At 43.1% G+C, this 22500-nt stretch overlaps 3 protein-coding genes across 7 annotated transcripts in view; 1 reads left to right on the plus strand and 2 right to left on the minus strand.

Moving 5' to 3' along the window:
• Nucleotides 1-10300, plus strand: part of drp2 (dystrophin related protein 2) — a 132395-nt gene extending 122095 nt beyond the window's left edge. For 3 of the 5 annotated variants that reach the window (XM_031862567.1, XM_031862569.1, XM_031862571.1), the window contains 5 exons: nucleotides 2065-2211; nucleotides 3680-3932; nucleotides 6360-6477; nucleotides 6603-6689; nucleotides 7132-10300. In XM_031862567.1, coding sequence (XP_031718427.1) covers nucleotides 2065-2211; nucleotides 3680-3932; nucleotides 6360-6477; nucleotides 6603-6689; nucleotides 7132-7151 — 625 coding nt within the window. In that variant the 3' untranslated portion in view covers nucleotides 7152-10300. Of the gene's footprint in view, nucleotides 1-559; nucleotides 1960-2064; nucleotides 2212-3679; nucleotides 3933-6359; nucleotides 6478-6602; nucleotides 6690-7131 lie in introns of those variants that run through there. The other 2 variants (XM_031862570.1, XM_031862572.1) reach the window with 2 other exon arrangements.
• On the minus strand, nucleotides 9393-19044 carry LOC116391726 (myb-like protein X). Its single transcript, XM_031862573.1, has 9 exons — nucleotides 18796-19044; nucleotides 18495-18688; nucleotides 17281-17460; nucleotides 16659-16847; nucleotides 15772-15948; nucleotides 15057-15198; nucleotides 12729-13351; nucleotides 11917-12058; nucleotides 9393-11299 (listed from the first exon to the last, which is right to left on the minus strand). Exons 2-9 carry the CDS (start codon nucleotides 18588-18590, stop codon nucleotides 10593-10595), a joined length of 2256 nt encoding a protein of 751 aa, XP_031718433.1. The 5' UTR covers nucleotides 18591-18688; nucleotides 18796-19044; the 3' UTR covers nucleotides 9393-10592.
• Nucleotides 19045-19197: 153 nt separating this feature from the next.
• taf7 (TAF7 RNA polymerase II, TATA box binding protein (TBP)-associated factor) overlaps nucleotides 19198-22500 on the minus strand; it is an 8433-nt gene continuing 5130 nt past the window's right edge. Inside the window, exons 10-12 of the mRNA XM_031862575.1 lie at nucleotides 21192-21304; nucleotides 20561-20620; nucleotides 19198-20167 (exon numbers count right to left, since the gene is read on the minus strand). Of these exons, the coding sequence (XP_031718435.1) occupies nucleotides 20123-20167; nucleotides 20561-20620; nucleotides 21192-21304 (218 nt within the window). The 3' untranslated portion in view covers nucleotides 19198-20122. The remainder of the gene's footprint in view (nucleotides 20168-20560; nucleotides 20621-21191; nucleotides 21305-22500) is intronic.

Genomic DNA, 22500 nt, shown 5'->3' on the forward strand with positions numbered 1-22500 from the left:
TGTGTGTGTGTGTGTGTGTGTGTGTGTGTGTGTGTGTGTGTGTGTGTAAAGCAGGCTGAGGAGCTGGGTGGTGGCAAGGTAACAGCAGTGAGAGGAATGGGGATGTTTGATGTGAATGAGGTGGCCAACAAGGTGAGTCCTCATTGTGGAAGTGTCGGGTGGACAGAGTGGTAATGGTAATATTTGTGTGTGTCTGTGTCTTATTTTGTTGGCATCTGTGTGGGCTACCAACCATTTCCTCCTTCTCTGTATAGTTTATATTTTTCATTGCACTTTAAAGTCAAGGTTACTTGCACAGCAGCTCTGTTCAAAGTGTTATCAGGTATTTTAGGTGTGTGTGAGAGTGTGTGTGTGTGTGTGTGTGTGTGTTTGTGTGTGCGTGTGTGTATTGTGAAGTGTGCTCGTTATGTCTTTTTTAGATGTGACTGATGTGTGTGTGCTCTGAGAGAAGGCTGTGATTGACACCACAGTAAAAGTTAGTTAGAGGCTTAGATGAAACTACACCACTTTTACGCAGTGCAACACTTTTTTAAGCAGTGCTTTTTATTTCTGGAATAAGTGCCGCTGAAGCCTGCTCCCAATGTCTTTGTTGCCATGTGCATGTATTGCGTGTCGCTTGGATGGAGCTTTGTCACAAAAATGTCTGCATATCAGTGCATGTACATAATGTTTGCATGTCTGTCTATAACTCGATGCCTGAGAGTGTGTTTGTATGCATGACATTTCACTTCTACCTCTTTCATGTGTAGCAGTGCTGTTTTCCGCTCTTGTGCCATTGTATCTTGTTGTTCTTAATCTGCCAATCCGTCCTTCTGTCTGTCAGTGCCTCTCTGTTTTTCCTGCTGCACGGCTCTGAACATGCTGCTGTGCTATCTGTGCCTCCAGCTGGTGTTTGGCAGGCATCATACTGTTTCCTGTCCTGAGTCACGCTGCCCGTGTGTGTAGCCTTCACCCTCCACCTGTGTGCATTGTTCCCAGTTCACTTTTTGCTTATTTCCAGGTAACGGACATGAAAATATGCTTCAGTCATTCATAAGTGGGTCCAAAATAATCCATATCGGAATCAATGTGTTGTTTTTGCTATTATAGGAAAGCTACCTATGTATGTCAACATTTCATCATTACATATACAGTAATGTCGGCAAGCTAATGTAAGCAAACTAAAAAGTAGGTTAATTTGATTATAATAGCAGATACTCTTTAATTTAATTGTAATAAAAATCTAAATGTTATGTGAAACAGCTTTCAATTCAGTGATGTAAAATCAACTGAGGTAAACAACACTAACATCAAATGTAATAATAATAATGTGGGTAAGTGGTGGTGGTATTTACAAAAGTTAAACGGTTAAATAAGTAAATACAAATTTGGAATGAGATGAAATCAAAAACTTTTCTGAGGAATACCTATGACATGAAATGCTGAGATATGTTCACAGACCAGCTGGATCATCGTTAACCCACACATGCATCAAAGTAGGACTCCCTAAGTAACACATCTGCAACTAAGGTGGATCTCGCCATCTCTAGACATAAGCGGCCTGCTTGAAGTGGGCCTATAAATACCTCTGTGATGTATAATTTGGCTCAATAAAATAGTTTGCTTTATAACATATAAACACTCTTTCCATTAAAATAATTGCCAAACCTTCACAAATGCATCTATTGTTTTACAGCCGTAGGTCTGCAATCATAAGTCTGCGCAATAAGTTTTTCGTTCCATCATGAAACAAAGTTTATTGTTTGGGCAATATGTTTTTGATGTATCTTAAGATCCACCTTCAATTTTTAATAAATGTGAGTGAGTTTTTAATGTTGTGGTGAGCCAAGTTTATGACAGGATATTTAATTATTAGACTGTGAACCTGGATCAATGCCTTTGTCATAGTGTCCCATCCCATTCCGTCCAGACCTGTTTGATTGCAATACCTTTCCTCGTCCTGCACGCCTTGCCTTGCCTTGCTTTGGCCCGTGTGCTCGCACATGCCGTCCTTGGCTCTGCTTTGTGCTGCTGGTGGCTGTTTGCTGGTGGCTCAGTGTGCTGTCTCCTGTGTGGGGGACTCAGGGATGAAGATCAGTACCTCCTGCGTCACTCCAGCCCAGCCCTGGACCATGACTCACCCTGCGGACAGCACATGCTGCTGGCCCACCTGGAGCACCAGGACAAGGACCAGCTCCAATGCACCCTGGCCCGCCTGGAGAATGAGAACAGGTCTGTATCCAGGAAAATACAAACACGTGTCTTAGGACACTTTGGTGCATTGAGTCTCGAGCCGGGTTCTTTTCTTCATTTGTTCAGCTGGTGGGGTTATCACTGCGTGTTTGTTTTCACACACAATAAATGCTTCTGAACTTTGATTACACATCAACTCACTGTTGGATTTGATTATGGATTAGAATGAGATTTAGACCAAGGCTTGTCTTAAGACATGAAGCAGAGATGTAAAAGTTTGGTTTAGGGAGTGATTTTCATCAGTAAAGCTCCAGGGGCACAATAACACAAATATGCTTATGTTTACTCGGAGGAATTGCACTCCTTTCAGCGTGTCTTCTGTAAAATAATGTGTTGATAACGATGAAACACTGCACTTTGACAGTTTGTTGGTGTCCTGCAGAAAAGACAGGAAGAGGCCATTATGGATGGACCTGTGTGATACGAGTGTAAAGCAGCTCTTCAACACATTAGTTCAGATGTTAATGCTTGAATTTGAATTTATTGTTTCCTAGTTGTTAAGAGGCTCAGGCATTTTCCATAAATGATGCAAAATTCCTTTGTCCTATCCATTTAATTGGGTACCAGAGGCAACCTTGATGATTCAAACGAATTATTTTCTCGTCTTCAAATCGGTTGTGACCTTTCCACACACACGCACAGCGACATCCAGCTTACGCACACACATACACTTGTGCCCTTTGGGTGCCTGAAACCTTGACCCAGCTCAGTAATGACACTGCAGTGTGCTCTGTTGTCCTATTTATGACTATAGTGGCTACTGTAGCTTAGTTTATAACAGCGGCTGTGGCTCTCATGTGGCTCATATCTGAACAATACATCAGTACGAGAAACAAACACCTTTAACACTGTTTTTATTTTTTGGGGGGGGGGGGGGGGGGGGGGGGGGGGTGTACTGGAGACTTCATGTCTTCTTTAACGGCTTAAAAACACTTAACATTGTTTTATTAGCTTGGTGCCTTTTTCTCAGGGTTACTTGCTCAAAGCTTTTCTACATATTGGGCTCTAACCAGTTGAGAAGAAAAGAAAAACAATTTAAAGGAGAAAGAAATGTGTTCAATTTGCAATTATTATTATTACACATACAGCATTGGAGTCCGTGGGAGTAAAGCTATTGTCAAAAAAATACAAGGGTTGATCCACTGGACTGGATATTTGGGCGTGATGACACTGTGATACGGGCAGCTTTTTAGTAACGCTTCACAGTGCGGTGTGTAATCAGTTGACGCTTAGTATCACACATGTAGGAGATAGAAGACATGATTTATTGCAGCTTATGCGTGAAATGAAAATGATTGCTCTCCGTGTGCTACAATGTCAACAATACATTATCCCCTTGGTGGAAGCTGGAAAAATACCTTTGGTTGTGTTTATGTGTTTTGTATGCTGCACCAGCATGTGGGCTTGACTGTTTTCCCTCCATCTGTCCTCCACTGTGGGTCCTCAGGGTGCTGCAGAGCGAGTACAGAAGGCTCAAGTGGAAGCACGAAGAGGCGGCGTCGGTTCCCATGCTGACTGAGGCTGGAGAGGGTGGACCAGGTTCACCCACGGAGGAAGGGCAGCAGGATGAGGAGCTCCTGGCCGAGGCACGGGTCCTTCGACAACACAAGACGCGTCTGGAGACCCGCATGCAGATCCTGGAGGACCACAACAAACAGCTGGAGTCCCAGCTTTGCAGGCTCAGGGAGCTACTGCTACAGGTACACCTCTGTGAGAGGCATGGTGGTGGGGTGTCAGGGAGAGAGTTGAAGAAACTTTCCAGGAAGAAACTGTGTAATTCCATAATAGAGACAAAGTTCTATTATTAATTATACATTTTGCTATTTTGTAAACAAAGAATTTCATGTTTAGCTGACCTGCGGTCTCAAGGTTATGCTAGCTCAGCATTTGGATGTAAATGGAAGTGTATAAAGTGATATAATTGTTTTTAATAGGAAACTATTGGGGAATAATTAGATATGTAGATTGATAAACCCTGCATTATATAGTTCGCAGTCCTGCATTATGTATAATTCGCAGCTTCAACTGTAATATTCTGCCAATATTAATACACCAATAATAGCAGTTGTAGCAGTCCTTCATTCTTTGGTGCTTGTTGTCTTTCAATTTTCTCAATTTATTTTAGCTGAATGTCACAATTCCCCTGAGTTGATTGGAGGGTTTTAATTAAGAATTGAGGGCATCTTGGTGCATTTCCCCTCGTGGCCAATCAGGATGTGACGACGCCCTGTTTTAAAGGGCCTCAGTGCTGTTGGTGCAAGAGTTATATATATTTTGCCGTTAATGCTTACATACTTTTACTTCTTACTTATTGTGCATGGGGTGTAAAATAAGAAAAACAGGTTTAAGAATAATAAATCCACAAAAAAAGGATAGTAACAGTAAAAGAAAGCCTTCCACATTGCTCATTCACTTTCATGGAGAAGAGTGACTTAAAGGCAACTAGGATATTTTATATTATTACTTATACTATATAAATACTTGTAATATTATATAAGTATTATTCCATTTTTCCATGAACCAGCAGTAGTATAAGTGCCTGCTTTATCTGAGCAGCTTACAGCAACTTGATGCCTTCTCCTCTTGCTCCCCTCTCTCTCCCAAGCACTAGCAAGCCTTATCTAATAAGAGGCTGAAATCCAATCTATATAGATTAGTTTGAATCTAGACTCTGCTGCCACACTTTTAACACGTTCTAAGAGAAGCAACTCTGTCAATCCAATCCTTGCTGCCCTTGATTTTAAGATGTTACTGCCTGCTTTGAGATCCTTGCATGGTCACACTCCTGCCCATATCTGGAATCTGCTAATTCCCTTTGATCCTGATCGCTGCTTGAGATCCTTTGCTAGGGCTCTACTGATGGTAACTAACTCAATTTTGACCTGTAACTAAAGGTGACTGGGCATTTACTGTTCGGGCTCCTCTGCTGTGGACGTCCCTGTCTCATAAACTGGGAAGGTCAAAAGTTGGATCCCTATAGTCACTAATGTGTCCATCATCAACAGCATCTGCTCTGTTAAGGGCCTCTGGTTAACTGTCTCAGCTATATTTCTAACTGAACTGTGGCTCTCAAGTTTAATGGTTTTTTAACATTTGTATGCATCACAGTGTGTACATCCAGTACTTCATGTAAATTCAGTACAATGCATAAAAAAGGATAAGATAAAAAAGAAGAGACGTGAAAAAAAACATGACAACTGCTCTGAGGATGTAAATTTCGAACTTTGGCAGTATACTCTGGCAAGATTGAACTACCAGCAGGGAATACAGAAAGTACAGTATAGAAAGAGAAAAGGCCTTTAGACAGTCTGAGCCTAATATAAAAGGATTTACTGCAGTCTAAAGGAAAGGTGTGAGAAAGAGATTGATAGCGGAGTGGGAGCTGACACAAAATGAGAAAGTGTAAATTGTTAGTTGCAGGAGTTCAGATGTAAATTGTGTCACTGAATAAAGAGAAAGCAAAGGGAGTGAGTGACGAGGGAGAAAGGCACTTAAAATGGAGGTGCAGGATGCTTCTTGTTCAGTTTAAAGCACAGGAGGAGGAGGAGGAGGACATACACATTCCTGGCTGAAGAAAATGCTGTTGAATTCCTTTTCTCCCAGGACAATATCACAGTTTCCTCAAAAAATAAAATCAGCCTTTGTAGTCTGTGTAAGTTTATGTATGAATTCCTCCCAATCTCTGCAGACACCCCGATTTCACGGCAACTACTGAACTTACTCACCTCCCGAGTATTGCCGCAGTGTTGCTAAAACAATACAAAAGATGCTGGGTTGCTTATACAGTATGTGATATTTGGGAATACAACTGAGTTACATTATACATCTTTGATTGTGATTTGAGACTTTCCCCCACGTCTGTCTGCAATGCTGATGTGTGCAGTGCAATACCCTGTCTTTTTAAATCTATCAAAGCACAAATCACAGTAACCTAGTGATTTTGTGTAACAGCTGTCAGGCATTTTTATAATTCTGTTCAGGGATGTCAGTGGGGAGCTGCGGGCTGAGTGCGATAAACTATGAAAATTAATTTCTACGTGAAAGGCAATATGTGTCTGCAGCCTAAAACTTGATGGATATGAGCAACCATTTGGATTGAGCGTTGATCAGTGTTTCCTTAAAAACAGCCCAAAGATGACTCGGAAGCCAACGGATCAGAGCCGTCAACCCTGTCTTCTCCTGTCTCTGGAGGGGGTCATCACGGGGAGCCGGCCAGCAGAGAGACCACTGACACTGAAGCAGCAGGTCAGCTAGGCCATGGCTAGATGTGTGCTTGATACATTGAATGTGAAACCGTGCATCTTCCCCTCCCATCCCCCGCCTAACCATTCATAGAGGTGTAACCTTCTGTGTGTGTTTGTGTGTGTCAGGGGACGATATGGAGCATGAACAAGATACGGTGCTGCAGCTCCAGGAAGTCATCGAGCAGCTAAGAAACGTCTTCCCTTCAGAACCGGGTGAGTTCTGCTACAGCTGCACGGACCGCAGCAGCTGAGCGCCCCGCGCTTCAGAGACGGACTCTTCGCTCCTCTATCACCCGCGGGAGAGTGAGAGATGGAGAGGAGAGCAAATATGTACTGCTGTGGGTCGATAGTCGGAGGGGGGAGATTAAATGGCAGGGAGGAGGAGTAAGATAAGGAGAGACAGTAGCACAGAGAGAGAAAGAGAGCGTCACACACTTTGCAAACCGTCCCGTCAAATTTAAAACACAATTTGCTGGGCCGTCCAAAGCCTGTAGCTTGAACAAAGAAAGGGATTATCATAATTATAGCCTCCTCAGTTATAACCAATATCCTTTCCTCAGCCTTGTGCGTGCATTGCTAAAATTGTAAAAGCTTTTTCTCTCTCTCGCTCTCGCTCTCTCTCTCGCTCTCGCTCTCTTCTATTTCCTAATTTCAGGCACCACCTCACATATCTAACCCCGAGTGGGCCTGGAGTGAAAGCCTGAAAAGAAGCCTGATGGCAGAGGGATGAGCTCCATACGGCTGAGGTCAGGCCACAGTACAGCAGGCCCTGTGACCACTGCAGCAGCTATGATACCCAGAGCTAACTCTCTCCTGGAATCTGTGCACTAAAAGCCTTTTTCATGCAAACTGCTACAGGCTCACGCTGATGTCGGTTTGGCCAGGCTGTGCTTCATCACTACAGTGGCGCAGCCTGACATTATGCTGACGAGCCAAAGGAAACTAACATTAGCAGCAGGTCAGGGAGAGACTAAAGTAAAGGAACATGCCCAGCCAAGACACTGTGCTAACCAGTACCTGTGTAGTTGTTAGAAGGTGTGAAGCTTTATATGTCCACAGCACAAATTGGACCTTTCTTAAGGAGAACTTTAAAAAATAGAAAAAAAGGAATAAGAAGAATATCCCCTTGTTTTGTCAGAATGCCTGTATCGTCAGTGTTTTTTTTTTCCTCCTTGAATGTGTTATCATGGTTGTTATCTTTGTTTTTTGAAGGGAGGCAGCACGTCAAAGCTTGCTAGTAAACTAGATCAGGGCTGGGCTGACTGCAATTCATGTGGCTGCGTGGTGCAGATTGTCAGGGAGTTGACAGCACCCACAACGAGCTTATTTACTTTGTGAGAAAGACACATCATCAGTTAAATCCATGATTTATTTAAGACAGCCAAAGTGCCCGCTAGCACAGCGCGTCTGTATGCACACACTGTGTTCCTCTAATCCTCTCAAACTGCTTGTCGCTCTTATTGCTCCCCTTTCTTAAATGAGCCCTTTACGCTCATACAGAGCCACTTGCACTCACCGTACACGCGCACACACACACACACACACATACACACGTATGCTGCTACATACACACTCCCTATTTACAATGCACGCTTTCCTCATTGTGCGCAAATGGCTCCTTCCATGATCAATAACGTGCCATGCTGCATCACTAAAAATACAGACACTTCCATGAAAATGGAGATCCATTTCATCTCTTTGGCTCAAGGGATTTAGGCACGCTCCCGTTTTGAGCCAATTTGTATTGTGGCTTTTGTTGAGGAAATGTCTGCCGATAAATATCAGCATGCGGGCGTCGACTCTGGGATCTTCTCCCGCTGTGTGCGGAGAAAGAGAGGGAAGGAGCTCCAGGCGATAGTGCTGCAAGGCTGAAGCTTGCTTTCTCCTTATAGCCCTCTTTCTACATGCCTAATTTTCCTTTGCTAATGCGTACTTAATTGCGATTAGATGTACAAAAAGACGAGTGGTTAAAATATCATTGCCCTCATTGTATCAGGGTCGTAGGGTGCGTTCTGTTCTAGACATAGCACAGTCATTGAATGCCTTAAAACCAAACTGAGTCCATATGAAACCAGAGTTCATCTCTCTGGACTTCTTTTCTTCATTGTGTTTTTAGATTGCATCAGGAGTGTGTGTGTTTGTGCGACACTGTTACTAACTGGAACAGGAACAATGGAAAAGTGTCGAGAGCAGAGCATCCATACGTTGAAAACATTTAAATAGGGCTTTTATGAATGAGCCTGTGATGCTCTGAAGATCTGAGAAATGAGAGGGGAAAGGGTCGACAGAAAAAAAAACAATCCACCTATTGCTAGAGGGCTGGTGGGAGAGATTCACTTTGATGGTCCTGCCACAGCGAAATCTCCAGAAGCAGGATGCCTGAAACGAGGAAGCTGTGGCTCTGTGTGTTTCTCAGCAAATCCTACTGCCTCATTCTCACAGAAAACAGAGAGATTAGGAAATTATCTAAGACCTTAAATGACACTCTGACCTCACTCACGAGTTTTAAACCCATGTACTGCATTTATTACAGGCTTGCCCTCCAGGCACCCAGCGCTCATATTTTACACACTATCCTCCTCAGCACTGGCTGCCCGTTTTGATACTGTTGCTAGGGAACTGTCCCCAAGGACGCGGTTCCACAGGTTTGTGAGTTGTAAAGGTGATGTGCCGCTCGTAATACAAATGTTAATAGCCTTAAGGGAAGCGAGAGAGAGAGCTCCCTTCTCCTCTTCTTCACTTCCACCTCCACTGAAGCCTGTTGCTGTTCAGCTGCTGATCATTAGCATCAGTTGAATCCATCTCCAGCATCACTTAAGATTGTTTTTCTGGTGAAACTCTCAAAAGTCAGAACAAAGAGTAGCAACTCGGCTCGTGGGTGAACAAAAGAAAAAAGCCACGACAATGCAATGTTTATTCATTCATTTATTGCTATTCACACATCTCATTACACATTCATGATCACTTTTATCTCCATACTTTGTGTGCGGATACACAGAATGATGCAACAGTGACAGCGTGGAGAAAAAAAGAAGCAGAGGAACTCCCCACAGGGCTGCCTGTCAACACTGGTCTTGTTTATTTAAAGGCAATATAGACGAGGCAGGTCGAGATGAACACACCAGGTGGTTATATGACACAAACAGTTTGTCCCCATGTTTTCTCTCTGCTGCCCTTTGACACCAGTGACTTTGATGGTCCCCCAGCTGCAGTAGAGTCATCTCTCATTCACTGCGTGATCATCCGGTCCATGCACTAATTTCTATACTGGTGGTGGCTCCCTATATTCCCTGCACCCGTTGAAACAGACCCTGCTCCCTGTGGCGTGACTGAAGCTGTGCGATTGAAGAAAAAGGCTTTCCGCAGAGGCAAGAGTCACCCCAGAGGACACTGCTGTCTCTCTCCAGACTTCTGTTACTGCATGTAGCCAACACGCTGACGGTCATTACTCCCCTGCCTTTGTTTCACAACATGTAGGCTATCATGCACCTAAGCTTACATGACGACGAATCATCTAACCTCAAACAAGGTGTTGATAACACTAATACATGTATACACACACTCATACATTACTGGTGAACTGAGTTTTTTTTTTTTTTTTTTGTTAAGATCACCATTAACATACCTCATTAATCATTCAAATGTTTAATGGTTTTGATTTATGTCGATGTCCAGCGCTCAAACACTTCTTGCTGTCTTTTCTCTGGAGTTTTTAATCTGTATAAAAAGTTTTCTGAAGAAAGGCTTTTTACTGTAATAACAAGTGGGTTACTGGCTGCTTTTTACTCTTTGTGTACAGAAATAAAAACTTTGTATTTGGCAAACTCCTTGTCCGAGTGTGCTTTCTCATGTGCCTGCAGTTATCCCGATGAGAACCGAACAATGAAACTTAACTGCCAAACGCAGTCTGTTTGTATTAATTTTTCCTCCTTGTGTTTATATTTGGATTTGTTTGTGGCAGAATCAATATTTCCTGTTGAGATTTGAGGCTTGGCTGTTTATCACTTGTCTATCCTGCTGTCTCCCTTTCTCCATCCATATTGCTGTTAGTTTAAGGTCTATTCATCGTCCCCTGTGGTCCTTTGGCTCTGCACAAGATAAATTCCACCCATTGGTCTATTCTGATTGAGTGCCACCATTTCCTGTCTTATCACAGGTGGCTTTGTTCCCTTGGCTTGTGCCTGGTCCCAGTGCAGCACCTGATTGGCATTTGACCTTCTTTCTGACCTGATCCTGCGCTGGTATCTTGCTCTCTACATTATCTTTGCCTGTGCTGGTGGGCGCGGGATCGCTATCTTTATCTGCTGCTCGATTATCTGGTACACCCTGCCCGTCCTCATGAACCACGACACTCTCTATATTTTCATTATCTAACCCCTCTCCACTCGCTCTCCCACTCTCTAGCTCTTTATTACTCTGCTTAGCTTTCACATCTGGATCTTTCTCTGTGTCTGCTTCATCCACTCCCTCGGTCTCAGCAGGGGCGGGTTTTTCTGAGCTTTCCTTGTCTTCTATCTTACTCTCTTCCGTCTTCTTTTCTACTTCAGTGGCTTTCTGTGCACATTTGACGGTTTTCTTTCTTGCTGCACTTTTTGCCTTGCTCCTACCAGGCCCCCACTTCTCCTGTGTTGTCTCCCTGTAAGTCTTGTTCTGGCGGATGTGCATAATGCGAACCCTCTCACCCAGCTTTTTCAGTTCCTGGCGGACAAAGGGTTTGAACGTTGGGTCCAATTTCTCCACCTTATCAAAGTCCCTCCGAGCTTCATCCTTGTTGCACAAAGCAGCATGTGCTTTTGCCCGTTGATACACTGCCTTAAAGTTACCTATGGGGGAAGAAAATATAGGCTTACTATGAATGGCTGAAATATTTACATGTGAAGACCTCGTGAGGATAACAGGAGAAGAAACACAGCTGTAAGATCAGGAGTCAGAGGGTAAAGTAAACTATGGGAGGATGAAATAACTGCACTGAACACCAGACAGGAGACGAAGTAGAAGGCAAAAGTTGGAGAAAAGTAAATGAAGGGAAAAGGAAAGCATAAGAACAACCATTTCATCAGCCTCAACTATAAATAATTCAGTCATGGCAGAAACAAAGCAAACAATGAATTCATTTTTGACTGTGATGTCCATGGGTGGGTGCTGGGGGAACGAAAGAGACTCAGCAATGTGGTTGTGAATGTTTGGTTTCTTCTTTTCCTGGTAAACAGAGAGATCAAGGATTGCTGCAGCGTGAAGGCAGGCGTTTGCTGAGGGCCAGGCATTTGTACTGGAAACAGATCTTGATATTTTTAAACTCAAAAATGAAGGTGTGAAAGGAAAAAAAAAACTGAAAACAGAGCATGTTTATACTTAGTCATGTACCTATTTCTTTATCAAAATACATCTTTTTGTTTTCTCCCCTGCTTCAAACTCTCAACTTCACACCAACAAGTATTACCTTTATGTTTCTTCAGCAGCTTGTTGTTGAGCTCCACCACTTGCTGGTATTGTTTGAGCTCCAGCATACACTGGCTGAGGTTGAGAGTCAGCGGAAGACATACTTTCTCTAGCGAGTCCCAGTCCTCGCCCTGTTGATCAACCTGATGAGCACAAAGAGAGGACAAGGTGGGTGGGAGTCGATTGGGTGAGGAGAGTGGAGGAGGAGGAGGAGGTGGTGATAGATGGCAGAGGAAATGTTCAAAAGATGAAACAAGAATGAAAGAATGTGACAGCAGGAACGCGAGATGAGGATATAAGGGAGGAATGATGAAGACAGGGACAGGGACAAGGAAGTGTGGACTGTAAGATTAGGTGAAATGAGGATGGAAGAGGGTGGGTTGACGAGAGGAGGGAGTTTGTTGTCTGTAAAAGGCATGAGGGAGTTCGACAGCGAGGCGTGGCAGAAGTGAGGGAGAAAAGAAGCACAGGCGAGCGCTGTCACGGTGATATCTCTGTGCTGTTATATTTAGAGTTCTTTTCTCTGCTCTTCCCTTCGCTAGCTACAATGCCACAGCTGATTTTCAGTGAAAGAAAAAAGAAAAGAAAGGAAACGATGACAGATGATTATACTTTAAGAGCCACAACCCTTTTGTAGGACTAGTTTCTGTCACATGCAATCCTTTCATAACGCTGAATAGAGTGGACTGCTAACGTCAATCCTGACGTCCACCTGGATGATCATTGAAAAAGTTTTATCTTTTTTTTCCAGAAAACATTGTTACTTGTGTTCATGCTTTTACACAACTTCACTATGTAATCAGTCACACTCACCATATTCCGAAGGACGTCCACATATTCCATGGCCTCCTTGAACTTTCCAGAAGCCTCTTCAAATTGATTTTCTTTAATGAGGAAGTTTCCTTCGTTCTGCAGCAACATGACCAGTCGTAACATCTGCTGCCAGTCCTTCTCCTCTTTTTTAGTGGCATCGTTTGGATTGGTCTCAGAAGAGCTCGCTTCCTCTTCGTTATCTCTTCCTTCAGTTGGTGTAACCTTATTTCCCCCGAGTTCCTCTTCATGGCCTTCAGCACAAAGAATGGATGGAGACTCTGCTTTACCTTTTTCTTCCTCCGCTTCATCTTTACTCTCTGTGGTCACACTTTCACTGTCCTCTTGTTTTTCTTTGGCTCCCTCATCTTCTTCTTTCTCATCTTCATCATGTCGCTCCTCCTCTTCATTTTTGTTCTTCTTTTTCTCCAGCTTGTTCCAGTATTTCTCCTTCTCCTCCCAGTACTTCTCCTTCATGCTCTCTGACAGGGCCTTCAGCTCTCGATTGATGAGAGAGGCCAGAGTGATGTCCAGGTGGGCCACCATGTTGAAGTCCCTCCGGGCTTCCTTTTCATTCCACACAGCAGCGTGGGCCTTGGCTCTCTTGTAGTAGCCCTTCATACAGTCTGAGAAACAGAAAAACAACACAAATGCAGACAGATATGAGAAAAGAACATTTTAATGTCCTAACCATGAGATATTGAATAATAAACCTGCTCTGTCTGCTGAAGCTCAAGTGGCGATTTGTCTACATTTAGGACAGTGTTGGAGGTGTGTACCGTCAGTTTGTGTATTTCTCACAAGCCCCGGGTTGGCAAAACAAAAAAATAAACAAAAAATGCACACACACTGCATCTTATTTCCTAACTTTGTCTAAAACAAAAAGTTTGACATGACGTTTATTCGCTTCAGATGGGAATTTATTCCACTCTCGTGTCTATCTGTTAAATATGAAGTAAAAATACAGTGAATAAGCCCATTTCCCAAAGTGTCATACTATTCTTTTAAAACACGTGGCTACACAATCTCACACATCCACGCTGTGAGTTTTCTGTTTCAGCAGAATAGGCTCATGTGCTTGGTTCGATAACCACTGATGGCTCAGGTTCTCACTCTTCCTCTGCATTTAATTTCCCTCTAAGCTAAACCTTCATTCAGCCAACATTCAAACAGATTTCTTTGTTGCCTCTGGCAGAAGCCGAGACACTGCAGTGAGCCACCATTGGGCGCTTTTCTAAAGAACAACTGGGCTGAAGGGATAACACAGCAGTAGAATGGCTGACTTTAACTGATACAGACAACATGAGTTTGATGACAGGAGGAACAACTACACTAGCGGGTAGAGCTAGAAAAGGATTAGTAAAGGGAAATAAAGACACTGAAAAGGGAGACAATGAGAAGAAGGGAAAGGTGGAGTGATGTATGGGATGGATCATTCTTAAGAGCTCAATGAAGAGGGCTGCTGCTTTGTGTCGATAGCTCTTACTGGACCAGTGGAGCTCACAAACTCCCGGCCATCATTTCCACAACACCCCATCACTCTTAAACACGTTTACACCCTTTCTCCTCCTGCCACACAAGCTCAAGCACAGACATCATAGCGTCACACACATTCACGACTGTACACCTCCTCCTACCACACACACACACACACACACACACACACACACACACACACACACACAAGGACGAATATAAAACTGGGAATCCGGGCTGAGGGACAGAGAGTAAAATAAAGGCTGGCTCAGTGGATTCTGTCTCTGGGTGAGGGGCATAATTCATAAGGCTTTGAAGTGGAGACTGTGCCAGCATGTGAGCTCCTCTAAGATTATATGAGTAGCCATGGGTATGACAGAACAATGCAGAGGGCTGCTCCAACTGTAAAGCCCTTTGTAATGTCAGCTACAGCCCTCCTATACACTCTCAAAGAATACACAGCTGCAACATGCAACCACCACTGCAATAAAGCAGGCATCAGACCCTGTCAGCTTTTTGTTTGTCTCTCAGGGATTGTGACTCTGTACAGGCCCTTATTTTACTCATTACCGAGCAGCTTTTCATGTACATGATTGCAAAGAATACTTTGACATTTTGGCTCTGTCCAAAGACGCCAAAAATCTGTCTACCAACACCTTTAAATCTCACTAATTAACATGTTATCTCTTGTTTATTTAATCCGTAAAAGCAACAAGTTATGGGTTGGACAGAGCCACTCAACTATCCCTGGAAATGGTAAATTAAAGATGTGTTTCAGTGCCAAAAACAAGGATTAATTAGAAATCAGAAAAAATGAGAACAATTAAATCTGGCAGATTTCAACCAGGCTTTTACCGTTGTGTTTCTCCAGCAGTTCGGTGGTGTGCTCTATAACTTCATAATACTCCTCCAGCTCCAACATACACTGGCAGTAGTTCAACTCCAGGGGGACGATCATTCGACCCAAATTAATGTAGTCTATATCACCCGGCATCTCCTACACAGAGGGAGGAACAAGAACATAATCAGTTGTGTTTGTTGGCGTCTTCTACGCATATTTTAATAATTTATTTGAATTCTGTAGGTTTGAATATTTTTACACAGACTCAAACATGACATGACTTTGGGACCACGAAGGATACCCAAAGCTTCATCTCTGCTGAACAGAGCTTTACTAGCTCTTTGCACACAGGCCAACTATCTGAAAGCCTCCACCATCACACTTGTAAATATGTCTTAAGTTGCCAAAAATCATTCTCACGCACAAAAGAATCCTCAACACTCTCTTATCAAAATATCTCATATCTTCCATCCTCCTCTCATCTAAGACAGTGATCCACTGCTCTTCTTTCTTCTTTCCTCTTTCCTTTGCCAGCCCTCAAGCCCTACTGCCTGTAATCCGGGACACAGTGAAGCAGAGCAAAACAGGAAAACAGGAATCTCCCACTGGAAAAGAGCGGGAGTTGCATGTCCCAAAAACCTAAAATCCTGAGGAAACCTCAGTAACAAGCCTGAACATCACTTGTTTTTCTCCCTCCATGCCATCTGTCTTCCTTAAGCCTTCACTCACTCTGGACTGGACTGTTTTCAGCAGCAGGACGGCCTCTTTGTACTTGCTGGCAGCCTCTCTGTATTTTCTCTGCTTGACCAACATATTGCCCTGCATGTGGAGAATTGGCACTGTCTGCAGCTTCTCATCCTTTTCCATCATCCATGACTCTCTTTGGTAGGACATGGGGTCTCCCACCTGGAAGCCGCAGGGGCAGGAGGAGAGCACAATAGAACAAAAATAATCAACAGGAGAAAAACTCCACTGATGGAAGCACAAGTGAAGGAACAGGTACAGAGAACAGCTGTGGTTGAAAGAAAGTAAGTACATTTTTCTTTATTTCAATTTAAGGTATTTAAATTGTTTTTACGTTCAAAACATATGATAAAACATGATATATTTAAAGATTAATGGCCTGCACAAACACAGGTGTTTTCAGTTTTGTGATGGCTGATTAGACCTGCTCAGGTTGAAGTTGAGTATTTTTACGTTGTGGTATTGTTGCTTTTACTTAAGTAAAGGAGTACATCGTCCATCACTGAAGAGTTGTCAACTTGACTGAAAAACAATGTGAATCTGAAACAGATATGATGTTTTACTGCTGCTACTGGACTCCCTGGTGAGTTTCAAGCATGAAATATCATTGCAAAGCTGAATATATTAGGTAGAGCGAAACTTGACTTCAGTCATTTATGTCGGTGAATTCCCCAAAACTTTGTAGGAGTGCCTCAGTTACAGAAAAGGATTAGCTGAAAAGGCATATGTCATTTGTTTTTTACAATGTGCTTATCTTTACAGATGCTAACATCTGAGAAAAGATCAAAACTAGAAGACAGCTGATTGTTCTACACTGTCATCTTTTTTCTGCTATCCAGTGCGACATACAGTGTTTTGCCACTGGTGCTTACCTGCAACAGCTCCATGATGAATATAAGTGGTTGAGGAGTTCTCATTATCTCATCCAGCTCTGGGAAACCAGTGGAGTGATAGTGGAACATGTTTCCCATGCCGCACATGTGTCTCTGACCCTCCAGTGGGTCTTTCCCTTGAGCGATTAGCCTCATTCCCTTGGACACGATGGGGTACAAGCCTGTGTGCTGCAGAATTAAGTCATCAACAAAAACATAAACGGTTCTGCAACAAGACATAGAAGCACTTAATCATGCTAACCCCCTGGTGCTGCCAGCCAGCGCCAATCAGTCCTGGAAGGAAAACACATGAAACAATTTAACTTGCAAATTACATTTTTCTCCAGAAGGAAAATCACTAGACTTTGCAAGATTGCTCTGTTGTGTTTATAAAGCTGAACATGTAGGAGGCTTCAGAAGGTTGATTTGTGTGAATCATAATGAAGAGTAAAAGCTTCCCTTCCTCGCTCATGAACACTCATTAGGACCTCTTGTAGGGGTCTAATATCCCAGTGTGTGTGTGTGTGTGTGTGTGTGTGTGTGTGTGTGTGTGTGTGTGTGTGTGTGTGTGTGTGTGTGTAAAGTCTGTAATTGTGTGTGTAAAGTCTGTAATTCAACTCACAACAGCATCACACCAGAACTCAGCCACCTCTCCGATCCTCATGGACGCCAGCAGGGTCTCCCAGACTTCCATCTTAAACATCTTTCCGAAAAAGATCTCAGCCGGCCTGCCAGCCAGTCGACTGTCATCAATGACCGTTCGTTCGAAGTTGTCCAGCAGCGTCTGGAAATGGAAAACCAGCTTGGATGGAAAGTGGGAGCAGAGGACAGGAAGAGTTTTAGAGTAATGAGTGATTTAAACCATTCCTCAACAATAAAATACATAGAGAATCTAATAGTGGTGAACAGTTTGTCCACAAATACTTAGGTTGTTACTTTGTCCTTTGAAACAAATCGAGTTTTATTATTGAAGAATCCTCTGGGGACTGTTTTTCAGGCCATGAATAATCTATGTATGCATGTATGTGTACATATATGCATGTTTTCATTGCTCCTTTTTGACCCTGTTTTGTACATCTGATACAACAAAATACAATAGATGAGAGAAAAACTTTGGCAATCAACTTTGATGACGTTCCGCTGTTGACAATTTCTTTAATGTTTTTTTAAACCTTGATTATTTTCATTATTTTCAGAAAATTGTGTTTGACTGAATGCTGTCATATACGTCAGTCACTTCTTATGTGATACATACATGCTGGTTTTCATTATGTGTTCCATCTGTTTGTGTGCATGTGAAAGACTTACAAAAGCCTTCAGCAACAGTCTGTAAAATTAGGCTGGCTGCATGCAACCTTCTATTTATAGCTTGACAGATTGTGTATAATGGCATAACTGTGTGAGCAACCGGGAATCACCTCACCGAGGAGGGAAGACACACACTGTAATACACACACAGGTAAATTCATGCTGGCATTGTCATGGAAAGTGTTTGTCAGTGTCCAGGCTCGGTGCCATATGGCTGGATCTGACAAGGAAGGGAAAAAAAGTTGGCGACCAGCGGATCAGTGGATGAACAGACACAGTGCCAAAAACATGTTGCAATTTGGTTGACCAAATGTTTGCTCTGTGTGTAAGAGCCAGATACAGAATAAATTCCCTCACTTTATGAATAATTCAACAGAATCTAATTGAAGTGGGCAATGCAACATAGGGCTAAAAATAGACTAAGAATATTAATACATCACAACGGCAATTATGCAAGGACTAATCTTCTATCATGCTGAGTTTGACTCTAGCATTATTTAGGTTATCAGATTAACTGTGACTTGATACCTTTGTCCCAGGTGCAAAGTGTGGCAGCGGTCCTCTGCCTCCTGCCAGAATCTTCTTCTTGACTCCTTGATGGTTGAGAAGATACGTCTCCTCCATTGTCTCTCTGCCTCGAGCAGTCCCCGACAGAAAAGTGTGTGTTTTGGAGATTTGTCTTTTCCTCTCTGGGTCTGCGTTCTCTTGGCTTTCTAATTAGCCTAGTGGAGAGAGAGTCTTGGCTGGTTAGCTGCTCTCTGACAGATGGCAGGATTAGACAGGGTTTGGATGTGGACACTTTAATCTGAGGAGCTAATCTCTTGCCTACCCCTGTGATTGGTGGGCAATCCCTGCAGAAAGGAGGGGGAGAGGCAGAGATGACCAACGGGCCAGCAAGAAAGGCCCAGATCACTCTCGAACAAGTTAAGATCATTCTGGAAGGTAATCTGATGGTTTAGTGGGAGTCCTTTACAGTACACAGGAGAGTGGACAGGAAGTAACAGTAACTACTTAAATTTGAGCTAGGACTGGGACGAACAATTATTTTAATTATTGGTGAATATACTTATTACTGTCTCGATTAATAGATGCTTCCATAAAATGTCAGACAATACCATCACAACATGTTCAGTCAATTTCTGGTCACATAAGACAAAGAAAAGCAGCAAATCCTCACATTTGAGACTCTGGAAACAGTTCATTTTTGCTTGAAAAAGGACAAAAGCAATTGATAGATTATCAAAATAGTTGCCGATTAGTGTTCCGTCGGTCAACTAATCAATGAATCGACTAATCATCTCAGCTCTAAATTGAACAGGCGGCCCTGTATGTACATAATAACCTGTTATTCTATACAAAAAACTATTTTCAAAAAGTGTTTGATTTGCCAAAGTTAGGCAGCTCTATAGTTCCATTTCGGTATTCTTAATTAGGGCCAAGTACGACTGTAGTCTGCTGATTGGGTAAAAGGTCAAACATGCTGCCTGTGCTTGTTAGACAATTTAGTTGAAGCTATGGAGCCTTAAAAGCACACAAGTCTTTAACTGTGCTTATCATGCTTGTGCAGATGTGAAAGAAGTACCCTTTGCTGAAGTAAAAGTAATAATACCGCACTGTGAAAATACTCCACTACAGGTAAAAGTATTGCATTTAAAACCTTACTTAAGTATAAGTATTGTGAGCAAAATGCACTAAAAGTATTCTTCATCCACCTACAGAAAAATACATTTATCATTTACCAACATCAATCAGCCCACGTGTGCCAAATGCAAAACTAATGACAGTTTCCAATTCTTGTGTATCGCTGCAGTTTCTTTCATGCAGGTCGTGAAGAACAAAAAGTTGATCAAGACTACATTTACTTTAAGATGACAAGCTTAAGTATTCAAAGTTGAAGCCATCAAATACTTCGATCACACAGTAATAAACAACACATTTTGTCAACTTAATAAAAACAAATATTGACTTTTAATACATAAATCAGTATGCTGTATGCCTATTGTATGGAGACGATAAACTGAAAGAAATGACACAGCAAGTCAGCTAATAAACGCTCTCTCCTCCCTCGACCAAGGCTCTTCTTCTCCTCCTCCTCCTTCTCCTCTTCATGAGTGTGTATGTGAGGCTGAAGATGACATGACGCTGCCCCCTGGTGGTCACTTCTCTATCAATGAGTCCAGCTGCTCCTGCAGGGAGGCCAGCTGTTGGGAGCAGGAAATAGAAGTGGTGATTGATGCCAGCCAGCCCCAGGGTGTAATTGGAGGGTAAGTGGATGATGATTAACATGTCTTTTCACATTCATTTGTTGCCTTCATTTATCAATACAAACAATAACGCAAGACAGTGGGCGGCCACTATGGCCACCATAGCTGCAAAAAGGACTCTGCTGGTAGCTGCTGACAAATTCAATTTTGCGTGATTGAATTTGCTATCAGGCATGAAAATTGTTGGCTCTAAAAAGGACAGCAAGCACAATGCCATCTGCTAACATGGTATTTGACATTCATACAAGATACATTTGTGTAAAGTGCTGGAAGCTGTAGAGAGCTGACAGCGAGGCGCTGGTCCTTGGCTTTTAGGAAAAAGGTTCTCACCTGCTCCATCTCCCGCTCCTCCTGCAGAATGATCTCGTCCAACAAAGCTTGGAAGCGGTTCTGTGAGGAGAGAGAGAGAGACAAACAAGATTTGTTCGAGTCGACACACTGAGCCTCGTTAAATTGTGATGGCTTTAAATGTGTCGGCCTGGACTGCTTATGTCACCATCTTCCTCTCTGACAGAAAGGCCACTTGGAATGCCAGTCAGAGACAGCTGACCTTTTCCCTGAAACCGTGATAATAACGACTGGAGATCGGGCTTTGACGGTCCCAAAACACGAGGCAATGAGAGCTCTAAATGGCAACGTAAAAAACGTCCGCGTCTGCTCATGTTTCACTCATTGTAAAGTCTCCAACAAAGAGGCAGAACAATCAATTTGCCTGCCATTTTTTTCCACATAGAATGCTGATATAGTAGAGGGCTGACGGGAGAAATGTAATAATCAAGGCTTTAAGAAAACATCAACTAAATAATGGCCTCCAACACTGTGTGTAATAAGCTGTTTTCACATCACTGTTGAGAGAACTTCTGCCTCCAAGCTCATCTGCATGTTCTTGTTTATGTTTCTGTACATGCAGACCTAGTTTCTGAATAAGTGAACAGTGTGTGAGAGTGTGTTCATTGCTTACTTTGAGGGCCTGGTTTTCCACTTTCATGATGAGCTCCTCCTGCTGTTTCTTTCGCGCACGGGTGTCCTGAAGCTTGGTTTTGACGCTATTGATCTGCAACTGGTACTCCATAACTGCAGGGACACAGCGGGAGGTTAACACGTTTCTACTGTCACTCAGACGATGCGCTGCTTATGCTTGTGCAAAGAAGAGGAGACAGAAAAAGCTGGAGAGATGATGTGACATCGTTGCAGAGCAACACTACACTGACAAAGCAATGAAGATAAGTTTATACACCGTAGCTTGTTGAACCACAAGGATGCCTCCAATTCAGTTGACAAATTGCGGTTAATGGGAACAACAAATCCATTTAAAAGGATGTGAGCCAGCAGGCCGAAGCACTAAAAGACACAACTAAATCAGTCTGCTCCGGGCTCCAGAGGGTTCTCATTAAATCCAGCCAAAGTGATAGTGCCTCACAACAACAACCTGTGGCCCCATGTACACATCAACTATCTTCCAAGCTAATTGTGTCTATCCTGTGCTTCCTCCAACTGACTTTCAATCCTCTGATACAGGCCATCGAATATGCAAAATCCATCAGGGAGGAGTCTCTGCGGACCCATTTATCACAACTTGGCGGGGCTGACAGAAACGGACACAGCCAGACACCAGCACATCAGGAAAGGCTCTGCTGGGCTGCTACAGTGGAGCTGACTGGCAGTGTTGCTGACTGACAGCTCCATGTATGTAGATAAGGAAGCATTGAACTGTCAGGCTGGACAGCTGTCTGAGCTGCACGCTGAGCCACAACACCCGTCAGACTGGTTAGTTGAGGAGAGCTGTCGGTCTCTGTGGGCGAGGGCGCAGGACGTGCATTGAAGTGAAAGTACGGCTACTCGTGTGTGTGTGTGTGTGTGTGTGTGTGTGTGTGTGTGTGTGTGTGTGTGTGTGTGTGTGTGTGTGTGTGTGTGTGTGTGTGTGTCATCTGACCTAGAAAACTGAGCTGCGATCAAGTCCTAACACCTGGCTACGGTTATTTTTTTTTATCTCTGCTTTGACAAGTATCTGAGGCGGTTTGATTTAATTTCATGTTGGACTAACTAGCAAACACGTCCGTTCTGAAATCAGCAAGCAAATTCTCGGCCATGACTGCTACGACTGAAAAACATGAAAGACCGCAAGTTGGCCGAACAAATCAGCATTCCAATGCAAGCATGAAAGATTGCTTGATTCTAGTGCTGCACTTACTTCCTCCACCTAGTTGTACACACACACACACACTTAATTTTACAACAGATGTAAATAAATATGCACTTCCCACAATATG

The sequence above is a fragment of the Anarrhichthys ocellatus genome, unplaced genomic scaffold (assembly GCF_004355925.1).
Source record: "Anarrhichthys ocellatus isolate YVR2014 unplaced genomic scaffold, GSC_Weel_1.0 scaffold27, whole genome shotgun sequence".
NCBI lineage: Eukaryota > Metazoa > Chordata > Actinopteri > Perciformes > Anarhichadidae > Anarrhichthys > Anarrhichthys ocellatus.